Source organism: Mytilus galloprovincialis, chromosome 9 (genome assembly GCF_965363235.1).
Source record: "Mytilus galloprovincialis chromosome 9, xbMytGall1.hap1.1, whole genome shotgun sequence".
Taxonomy (NCBI): Eukaryota; Metazoa; Mollusca; class Bivalvia; order Mytilida; family Mytilidae; genus Mytilus; species Mytilus galloprovincialis.
In genome coordinates this window covers 43,275,369-43,287,573 of record NC_134846.1, presented here as the reverse complement: position 1 = coordinate 43,287,573, position 12,205 = coordinate 43,275,369, and the positions used below count along the sequence as shown (strand labels likewise).

General features: G+C 29.6%; 1 protein-coding gene across 1 annotated transcript in view; it reads right to left on the bottom strand.

The window, feature by feature from the left end:
* LOC143045043 (uncharacterized) overlaps positions 1-12,205 on the bottom strand; it is a 121,240-nt gene that overhangs the window by 44,761 nt on the left and 64,274 nt on the right. The window contains exons 49-58 of the mRNA XM_076217332.1: positions 11,711-11,883; positions 11,172-11,287; positions 9,640-9,971; positions 9,085-9,293; positions 5,314-5,447; positions 4,956-5,047; positions 4,140-4,321; positions 3,557-3,684; positions 3,016-3,140; positions 2,375-2,572 (exon numbers count right to left, since the gene is read on the bottom strand). Coding sequence (XP_076073447.1) covers positions 2,375-2,572; positions 3,016-3,140; positions 3,557-3,684; positions 4,140-4,321; positions 4,956-5,047; positions 5,314-5,447; positions 9,085-9,293; positions 9,640-9,971; positions 11,172-11,287; positions 11,711-11,883 — 1,689 coding nt within the window. The remainder of the gene's footprint in view (positions 1-2,374; positions 2,573-3,015; positions 3,141-3,556; positions 3,685-4,139; positions 4,322-4,955; positions 5,048-5,313; positions 5,448-9,084; positions 9,294-9,639; positions 9,972-11,171; positions 11,288-11,710; positions 11,884-12,205) is intronic.

Below are 12,205 nucleotides of genomic sequence, written 5' to 3'. Positions count from 1 at the left end.
ATAAAAATCAATTCCTCATATTTGTATTGCTCTTTCTATAATGTTTTATGTTGTGTTTAGAAAACATCATAATAAAAATCAATTCCTTATGTTTGCATTGCTCTTTCTATAATGTTTTATGTTGTGTTTAGAAAACATCATAATAAAAATCAATTCCTTATATTTGCATTGCTCTTTCTATAATGTTTTATGTTGTGTTTAGAAAACATCATAATAAAAATCAATTCCTTATATTTGCATTGCTCTTTCTATAATGTTTTATGTTGTGTTTAGAAAACATCATAATAAAAATCAATTCCTTATATTTGCATTGCTCTTTCTATAATGTTTTATGTTGTGTTTAGAAAACATCATAATAAAAATCAATTCCTTATATTTGCATTGCTCTTTCTATAGTGTTTTATGTTGTGTTTAGAAAACATCATAATAAAAATCAATTCCTCATATTTGCATTGCTCTTTCTATAGTGTTTTATGTTGTGTTTAGAAAACATCATAATAAAAATCAATTCCTCATATTTGCATTGCTCTTTCTATAGTGTTTTATGTTGTGTTTAGAAAACTTCATAATAAAAATCAATTCCTCATATTTGCATTGCTCTTTCTATAGTGTTTTATGTTGTGTTTAGAAAACTTCATAATAAAAATCAATTCCTCATATTTGCATTGCTCTTTCTATAATGTTTTATGTTGTGTTTAGAAAACATCATAATAAAAATCAATTCCTTATATTTGCATTGCTCTTTCTATAATGTTTTATGTTGTGTTTAGAAAACATCATAATAAAAATCAATTCCTTATATTTGCATTGCTCTTTCTATAGTGTTTTATGTTGTGTTTAGAAAACATCATAATAAAAATCAATTCCTCATATTTGCATTGCTCTTTCTATAGTGTTTTATGTTGTGTTTAGAAAACATCATAATAAAAATCAATTCCTCATATTTGCATTGCTCTTTCTATAGTGTTTTATGTTGTGTTTAGAAAACATCTTTGCATTGCTCTTTCTATAGTGTTTTATGTTGTGTTTAGAAAACTTCATAATAAAAATCAATTCCTCATATTTGCATTGCTCTTTCTATAGTGTTTTATGTTGTGTTTAGAAAACTTCATAATAAAAATCAATTCCTCATATTTGCATTGCTCTTTCTATAATGTTTTATGTTGTGTTTAGAAAACATCATAATAAAAATCAATTCCTTATATTTGCATTGCTCTTTCTATAATGTTTTATGTTGTGTTTAGAAAACATCATAATAAAAATCAATTCCTTATATTTGCATTGCTCTTTCTATAGTGTTTTATGTTGTGTTTAGAAAACATCATAATAAAAATCAATTCCTCATATTTGCATTGCTCTTTCTATAGTGTTTTATGTTGTGTTTAGAAAACATCATAATAAAAATCAATTCCTCATATTTGCATTGCTCTTTCTATAGTGTTTTATGTTGTGTTTAGAAAACATCATAATAAAAATCAATTCCTCATATTTGCATTGCTCTTTCTATAGTGTTTTATGTTGTGTTTAGAAAACATCATAATAAAAATCAATTCCTCATATTTGCATTGCTCTTTCTATAATGTTTTATGTTGTGTTTAGAAAACATCATAATAAAAATCAATTCCTCATATTTGCATTGCTCTTTCTATAATGTTTTATGTTGTGTTTAGAAAACATCATAATAAAAATCAATTCCTTATATTTGCATTGCTCTTTCTATAATGTTTTATGTTGTGTTTAGAAAACATCATAATAAAAATCAATTCCTTATATTTGCATCGCTCTTTCTATAGTGTTTTCTGTTGTGTTTTGTAAACAGGTTTTTGTCTTTTTGTTGTTTTTAAATTTTTTTTCAGTTTCTCTTTGTTTGACAAGTTTTAGTATCCCTTTTTAAGGAACGACATCAAAAGATGGATGTAGGATAAAAAACTTAAATCAACTATGTGAATTAAGTTTTTTATCCTTCATTGAACTTTTGATGTCGTCCCTAAAGGGTTCTGCTTTATACTTTATTTTGACTGTTTGTCTTTTACATATTTTAATGTCCTATATATTCATAAAGTTTTTTTTCATTTGACAGTTAGTTAATGATACATCATATTTTCTCACCTAGTTCCCATGACATGTAATCATCAACCAAAACACAAGTCTGTTTCATCTTAACAAATATTCTTTGTTATAAGTGTATTTACACATCCCAGGATTTCAAATAATTAGGTTTCGAGACTTCTTGGTGAAGCTAAATTCAGAAAAGTACTTAAAACTCATGAAATTTATAAAGTGTTTATTTAATTGTCGACAATAGCATTAAAGTTCATTAAAACTGAAAAGTACATCGTACCTTGAATCTTAATACTAATTTTTAAGTACCTACCAACACATTCAGAAGATTAACATCTAGGAGTCCTCTGGCAACGGTTGCTATCACTCCTGTAGCGTTGTTACATAGTGCTTTAGTAAGATCAGAGGTCGTAATATTACTAAATGATGGTACTGTTAAATATTGGTCCAATGCTGTTGAGTTACACAAAATCTTCATAAGTTCAGATGATGATACATTGGATAAAGACGTCTGCAAGAGTTAATTTTTTCTATTAGGCATAAAAATTGATAAATTTTGAATTATTTCTAAAAATATTTAAAAAAAAAAAAAGAACTACGAAACAAGGTTTTGAACTATTTATTTATAAAATTCATTTAGGATAGAAGTTTTCATGTCAAAGCTAGACCTTTTTAAACCAGTGACTCATATTATATTTTTAAAGTCATTATTTTGTTTAAAATTCATGACATAGACATGGAACTGGATGGTAAGTTTTTTTATTTCAATGCACTCACTTCGTACTAACAACCTTTTACTGAAGTAAGTTTTTTAAATATTTTTTAATATATCAGTTTGTGGGCGAAGAATTAAAACTAAAATTTAGTAAACGATTTTAGCCGTTGCTATGTAATACCCCAAAGCCGACTACTTAAGCATTGTAATATACTGCTCTTCCTGTTATTCATACTTACTGCATTTGTTTTCAATGTCGACTGCATTAAAGTATTTATCATCTCTGGAGCTAATGACATTGTTTGTTGTAAGATTGCACTGAAATCTCCAGGGGAAGTAAGTATGTTTATGAACTTCAAAGATACTGAAAAAAAAGACCATGATCAAATAACTTGAATATATGAAATTTAAAACTAGTAATATTGATATTGGTTGCCATACAAAAATATGAAGATGTGATATGAGTACCAATAAGACAGCACTCCACCAGAGACCAAATGACCTATGTCATGATCACTACAATGTCAAGATGAAACAGTGAAAAAAGCAGAATACTTACAAATATCAGAAATTTTACTAGATAAGTCTACTACTAAAATGGTAAAAATGAGAGCATTTTTTGTTAATGATTTTGAATACTTGTGGCCATATAAATTTTATATTAAGGCAAAAATAGTATAGTAACTTTAAATAAAGAAAAACAAAAAACTCAAAGATGGCAAAACCAATGTCTCTAAATGAAAATAAATTGAAGTACTAAAATATTACTTAATATCTTACCACCTTGTTGTTGACTGTATGCATTGAGAAAGAATTGTGTAATACCCAGTAGATCTTGGTTACCCATAAGTCCTTGTAAAGATGGATCTGACAGCATCTTCATTATTTCTTGAATCAGTTGGAAGGACCTTAAATAATAAACAGATTAACATTGCTTATTATAATGCTATTGAATGACTATACAGAAACAGATTTTAGAAAGGTCCACCAAACTTATGGCTGAATATCTTCATTATAATAAATTTGTAAAAGCAAAAAGCCTCGTCAATTTTTTTCTTTTTGATGATTAATAGTATGTCTTGAACACACTAAACAGTTAGAAAAGAACACCACTTTATCTTAATATAAAATTCAAGCTTTGATTACAAGTTTATCTCACTTTGATTGTGTAATGGCTGGACTTATAGTTATGACAATACATAAAATTCAATTAAGATAGCTTTTTTCACCATTCCTCCCTCTCAATTAAATACATGAAAACAAAAAAATCTGTTATATTTTCCACATAAACCTGGCAGTCATTATTTTTTTAATTTTTTTTGCTTCTGTTTTTTGTTTAAAACTAAAGCATTCAAGTACTCACGATGATGAATCCTGGACAAACATCATCAAGGACTGGTAGAAGTTATCTCCACATTTTTCCATATGGTTACCAGTCATCATGCTATAAATAGATTCATTCATCTGACCTGCTAATTGGTTGACTAGATCTACCATCTCACTGCACTGGAACTTCCCTGTGACATCCATAGCAGGATTCAGTATCTATTAAAAAAAAAACATACTTAATTTGCTTTATCATATATTGTAAATTCAGAATTTATTGCGTGGATTTCGTAATTTAAGACTAAACTGCGATTTTAATTTTTGCGATATTGAGAAAAGTCCTGTTTAATTCTTATAAAAAAGTTGAAAATGTGAGTTTAAATTATTGCGATTATAATCCTGTCACAGTTTTTGCAATAATAACAAGAATGTGTCCCAAGTACACGAATGCCCCATCCTCACTATCATTTTCTATGTTCAGTGGACCGTGAAAATGGGATAAAATTTTTAATTTGACATTAAAATTAGAAAGATTATATCATAGAGAAAATGTTTACCAAGTTTCAAGTTGATTGGACTTCAACTTCATCAAAAATTACCTTGACCAAAAACTTTATCCAGAAAGAGCTCAAACTTTACAACTCATCTTACTGACTAAATATGAAGTAATTCTGTCTACTAGTAGCTGAGAAAAATGTGATGGGAGTCATTTGTACGACAAACAGACTAACAAACTAATGAACTGACAAAACAGAGTTATGTATTCAGCTTTACTCCTAGAGTAGGGATATAAGGAAAATGTTAAATTGCGTTTAAAAAAAGAATGACTCCATTTTATATAGTAGTGTAGTACCTCTGTAAGAAATGTTGTTATGTTTGATGATACTAATCTCTTTATGAAGACTGTTGAATTTACTGGTTCCCCACAAATCATATCTTCTATAGCTGAAACATAAAATTATCAATATATATATACATCTGTACATATTTGTTTTTCATTCTTTATTTTGTACATAAATTCGTCCATTAGTTTTCTCGTTTGAATTGTTTTACATTTGCCATTTCAGAGCCTTTTATAACTGACTATGTGATATGGGATTTGCACATTGTTGAAGGTCATTCAGTGACCTAAACTTGTTTCTGAGTCATTTGGTTTCTTGTGGAGAGTTGTCTCATTGGCGATTATACCACATCTTCTTTTTGATAATTACCTGTCTGAAGTTTCATCTGACTGAGCTGGCTATTCATGCTTTGGTAGACTCCTACTAACACTGGTCTGATATCATCCCGGTACATAGCAGAATTCTCAATATAAGATATTACAGCATTACAAGTCTCTCCAATACTAAAAAGAAAAGAAAAGTGAAATCCATAACTCCTTTTATTCATACCTGTATCTAATAAATAATCAATGGTTTGTCCATTTTCAGGTATATATAAGGTTATTGTTTGGTTGGTGTTTTAATCCATAGTCCTTAGGTACCATTTTTGGGATTGAAATAAAATGGAATTTTCAAAGAATTTTTCATCTTAAGTGGAGAATTCTTTTAATTTTCCTTTATAGGTGTTCATATGAGAGAAGATACAAGATTTACATATTTGAAACGATTTAAATTCACGTTATTTTTTCTCTTAGGAAAGTCACAAAATTAAGTTGGTTAAAGGGAAATTCCGCGATTTTTTACTTATCATCTAATTATGTTCATCTTAACATAAAAAACACATTTGCAAAGTTTTAAATTTATATTCCTTCTAATAACGGAGAAAATCAAGTACTTGTAACTTTTTTGGTTGAATTCTCGAGTGGGTCGTGACGTTTTAGCCCGATTTGTTGAATTCTGGGAAAAAATAAAATCTGTTTAACTCTTATAGCTTATCGACAATATACGTAATTAAAAGCGCACAGCTGACGAATGGTCGTAGTTATTAACCACAATATAAGAATGAACGAAAATGAATATGCATATACCGTTTTGTATTGATTGAATTAAACTCCTATAAAATTATCTCTAGTAAATGTTTTCGAATAAATTTCATTAATTATTGTTGAGATTTTTTTCATAAAATATTTATTAAACATTTTTACTGATATTGAACTGAAAATATATCAGTTCTATTTACCGTTATTGTTTTGATAATCATTTCAATGCAACTAATGTGTGAGCAGAGTGTGTATATTATTTTGTAAAGGTCACTGTATATTTCTCGGCTTGAGGTCAATTCGTTTACCTTGTAGCTATTTAGCCGCGGCAAGTGTGAGTTCAAGCGTACACAGGTATGAATGTTGGTTATTTGGAAAGGATAAACAGAAAGGATTAGAAAGAGTATGCTGTATTTAATACACTAAGATTTAATACACGATGAGAATAAAGATACAATAATTAAATTGTGTAAATTAATTGAAAATAAAATTCAGATTCATAATTCCGAAAGTGTATAAAAATAAAAGGAAACAATTTTGGACTACTTTCTTAGCGTCAATTGGCGTAAAGATTCAAATATGAAGTAAAAAATAGTAGTTTTAATCTTTAATAAAAACTAAATGCAATATTTCCCAATTTGATATACCATTGCACATCTGTTTGATATCATTGACTTTACCGGAATTTCTTAACTTGTTTTCAAATCTGGCTGTGTTTAATGCTCATAAAACTATCGCAATTTTAAAGTTTTTAATCGAAAAAAAATACAACATACAACATGCATGATTTTTTTTTAGTTTCTTTTTAACATTTCATTCTTACATAATTAAATTCATTTGACAATCATTTACACGAACTTTTTGTGAAAAGAATACCAATGATCTAAGCTAACTTAAGGCATTATTTTTTTTGAGGATTTTTGTACATTTTTTTTTTTTAAATTCTATGATAATATTTATGCAATGTTGAACATGATAGCCGTCATTAATCCAAATAAGTAAGGTACAGTAGTTGTAATAAAACTTATATTTTAGTCATGCATAACTGAAATTGACGAATTTAGAATACTTCGTCCATACATCGTTGTTCTTGAAACAATCATTATTAGTATACATGTAAGTTTCCTGACGTATAAGCGCCATTGATGATGAGCTCTAGAGAAAGCAGACTAGTAGCGTTTCGTTAGTTTGTTTGTTGGGAAAGGAGAGGAAATGCAACCACTTGTACAGATAAACGACAGAATTACCATACAAGCATTTATAGTCAACACAACCAGAAAGAGTTCCCATCGTTGGACGGGGAATATGAAGGCTTCCAAGAATGAACAAGTGACATGTCTAACTCTGAACAGTTAGAGAACTATGGGCGTCATGTGGCAAATATTACATGCATATCGGACCATGAGTTGTCAATCTGTAGGAAAAGATTTCCAATACAACCATATTATTGAGAAGGAATGTTTACATGCTATACTCTCGTACTAGTATTACAGGGTTCTTGTGGCGTCCACCTTAGACACACATCTTTTTAACGATGTTTAAAAAAAAAGACAGAACCAATTTAATGTCATATTTCCCTTGAATACCAAGAAAGAAAATAAATCCCGAAATTAATTTGAAACTTTGATACTCAATAGTTTCCGAGCAAAATATTCACATCCCTTGGGGATAATTAGTGTCCGTCCAGTGGCATATATAACAATTGTGATGACAAATTCCTTCCTTTGTTCGAGAACAATCTTATTGAAATATAAATCTGTGATTTTACTATGTCCACAACTTCGATGAACCAAACCAAATTATACATCGACCTGTATTTAAATCAAATTGGTTTTCTTCTTCTTCTTCTTCTTCTTCTTCTTCTTCTTCTGGTATACAATAGTCTATCGACATTCGATGATTACATACTGTTGGCATACTGTTGGCATACGTGGACTAGTCTATTTACAAAACTTTTACCCCAATTTATTCAAAATATATGTTTTTTTCTTATGGTCAATGTATACATGTATATATTTTAAATTGCGCTATAGTTCCGTAACTTTCTACCCAGTCGTATAAACGAATCGTCGACAAGTGCGTACATTTTTTTAAATCAATATTTCTGGTATGTTCCAATCTGTCCTTCACTATTGACAATGAGTATATATTACATTTTCCCAAATTCACCCTTGGAAAAAAATATTTAAATAGATTTTAATTTCATCAAATCTTATTTTTTGGGTATTATTTATATTTTTATGAATAATATTCTTTACACCAGAAATGTTATTTATAAACAAGCGTATGAGTTTAGTAATGACAAGTAAGACAGAGTTGTATATTATACATCTGATAGTTCAAAATGGAAAGTTACATGTATAAGTTATCCGCCGTGTACACTGATCAATACCTGCAGAGGTGAAACGATGCATGAACTTGCAAGCCCGACAGGAAATCGCTTGAATACCTGGACGTGTCACCTCACACCCCTCACAATACCTTTGGAAGTAATACCTTTAGTCATGCTGGTGATCAGATGAGGGAAGATCAGAATTTATTTGAAAAAAGTTTATTACTTTAAAGAATTATGAACAAATTAGATTTTCGAAAACAATTTTCACGAAACACTTATTTATGATTTCAACTTTGACTTTTTACCCAATTCCAATATCAACAGTTTAAAAACAACAGACCATAGTAATTTAAAAAAATAAGAATATTTTCCGTATCAAGTTAGTTAGTCGGATAAAACAACCGTACGATTGACAAGATATCGACACGCAATTACGACTACATCGGTTACTGTAGTTTTGTTCCTTTGTGGTTTATAGACATATCGTTGTTATTAATCGGGAAAGAAGACAAAATGGCCGAACGCAGAGAATTGATACTCTAAATTTAAAATCGATGGTGATCGCTTATCTAGCGGAATAAAACTTTAATAACTATGAATTTGAGCATTTTTATACTGAATGAACATAATATCAATTTTTGATATTTTTGCGAAGTTTCCCTTTAAATATTTCTAATCTTTTTCACTGTATGCCTACACTAGCTTATTTCAACAAGTAATTTTTACCTATCTTGTGGCATACTCAGTGTTGATAAGGCAGTCCATATGGGAGTCAACCAAGCATCCATACCATCTTCTGTCAAGGTCACATTGGATATTTTAGTTACCGTGGTAACAAACTCCTCTATCTTCTGCTGTATTGCCATGTATAAATTAGTGTTGTTCGTTGTTTCCATGGTGATGGACAATGTTTTACCCATCATCCAATCATTAAACTGAAAAGAGAAAAAAATGAATTAATCATTTGTAAATGCAATACAAGTTGTTCCATCTAATATTTTCATGAAAACTTGTACTAAAGCACCTAACAAATACTGTGCTAACCAAAATCTATTTTAGTGAGTGAATGAGATTACCTTACCAATTCCAAACTCCTCAAGATCAATTCAAGATACTTGGGAAAAGCAAACAAAGACTGAATGAAAAACAGTTGTCTTCTTATCAGATTGCCATTTCCATATTTATTATAACTTGATATCATAATTCTGATATCTTTTTTTCATTTTTTGCCCATAACTTGAATTTAATCAAATAATGATAACTATCTTAATCTTTACTTACAGCATTAAAAACATCAGACATATCTAAACGCTGAAGAATTGATTTAATTGTAGAATCCTGTTTAGACAAATCTTCACAAAGGTCGTGCTGTAGTAAGGTTATATTGATGCCACTGTCAGCATCTATTCTAAATGTGTCCGCAAATGTGGCAACATCTTTGCAAATATATTCTTCCCAGGAATTTGAGAAGGCAATTTCCAGAAATCTTTCCGGTGCCATATATGAAGCTAACAATGTGGCAGCAGTCTGTTTTCCAAAAGTGGCCTCCAACAATTGTGCCACTGCTGTGTTATTTGGTAATAATAGAGTCAATGGCACTTCTGCACCCATACCTAAAATAATAACATGTTTTATATCTAATGGTACATTAATTAACATTAAAGAAACCACTGCGATTCATTTACTGTCGTGGTTATCAATTTTCATGAAATGAGTAAAAATTTGCATTTTTGTTGATATTTGATTCATAGTCTTGCCAAAGTCTGCATACAACCTGGTGAAAAATTTGTTATTTGTTGAACGTTTAAATTCTTGGTTCACTTGTACCCATGAAATCCACAAATATAGGTATACAACGAATAATGATGAATCCACAGTATTGAAAGTATTATCACCTGATCAACCTAGCTTAACTGAATCATTTTGGATTGAAAAAAAATGTTATCATATGATTCTACTGATGTGATCACCTAACTCCCCTTCAAAGTTCCAAAGGCAGTTCATTCCGTCCAAAGTTTTAAGTTTTCAAGTTGCTTTTTTTTTTTGTTCATAAATTTGCCTCATTGTTTTGGATTGGTACAATCCATATTTTTCTCTGGGTTTCAATTTTCTATCTGTCATTTTTCACATCTTGAATTTAAAACAAGTTTTAACAAATCAAAACACTAATCAAACTAACATCTATAACGGTTATATATTGCAATTTAGAGTTTACTTTTCTCATTAACTTTTCTTCAACTAAGATCTAACTTTTTAGTTAATGATATAAAAAAAACTGGTTTCTTTTCAACAAAACATAACTCAAAAACTAAGCAAACAGTTTCATAATACCACATGTCACTTCAAAACCAATCAAACAAGAATATGTCCCAAGTACATGGATGCCCCATCCGCACTATCATTATCTATGTTTAGTGGACTGTGAAATTGGAATAAATTCTCTATTTGGCATTAAAATCAGAATGATCTTATCAAAACGAACATGTATTCTAAGTTTCTAGGTTGATTGGACTTCTACTTCATCAAAAACTATCTTGACCAAAAACTTTAACCTGAAATTTGCACTATCATTTTCTATGTTCAGTGAACCGTAAAATTGGGGTCAAAACTCTAATTTGGCATTACAATTAGAAAGATCATATCATAGGGCACATGTATACTAAGTTTCAAGTTGATTGGACTTCAACTTCATCAAAAACTACCTTGACCAAAAACTTTAACCTGAATGGACGCACAGACGGACAAACGAACGGAGCCACAGACCAGAAAACATAATGCCCCTCTACTATCGTAGGTAGTTCATAAAAAGTTACCTTTCAGCATGCTAAACTGTCTTTCTACATAGACATTAATTTCTGTTACAAAGTTCAGCATTCCTAGCAGCCATCCTTCAGTAGTGTTATCTATCAAGTTTAACCAATTAAATGACCTATAAAATAAGTTTTAGATGATAATGTTGAACGTCAAGTTGAAAAAGTTTACATGATGCCATAAAAGTAATGCATTCATGGGTGGTACCATATTGTTTCTATGTTCTTTTAATATCATCTGTGCATTAAGAAATTTAATTAATTATTTTATAATTTGAATCATGTTTTTGAAATTCTCTGTTTTGTGCTGAAATCCCAAAAAAAATATAATATCTAGACATGTTTAGAAGAACAATTGGGCTTACAAAAAGATGTATGCAATCAACGTGGAAGATTTATTATGTTAGGTGTGGAACAATTCTCTACACTTGCTTATTCGTTATTATAGATACATTCCTGAATTTTTTGTCAAGAAATTGTGGCGAAAATACATAAGTACATTCTCATGCAAATCCGTTGTTTATGGTAAAACTTTTACTTACTGATAAAACTGTTGACTTATGGTCAGGTTTGTTAAATCTCCCAGAAGAATGTTTTCTAATTTGGTCAAGTCAGATTCACCCATTTTACTCAAGCTTGTAGTTAGACTCTGAATCTGGGTGATGAATGTATTCAGCAACTCTGACATTGAGGTATTACTGTAGCTCTTTTGCATCTGAAAAGAGAAATTTATTTCTTAAAGACTTCATTTTTTGGATAAATGATTTACGATAGTTCTTTGAAGTATTTAAAACTTCTTTTATAAATTAGTTAGAACAGCCCTAATAAAGTTGAGCTTGAATGTATACTAGATTTACCTTGAGATCAATATTACATTTGTTTACTATCCATGGAAAGAATAGTATACAACTATTGTTTTTTTATGAGGTAAATACCTGGTTTTTACCACAAATTTACCTAAACAAAAGAAAATAACTGTTTTATTTGGTATTCAGAGATAGAACCTGAGTGTTGGTACATTTTTTTTTACCAAAACC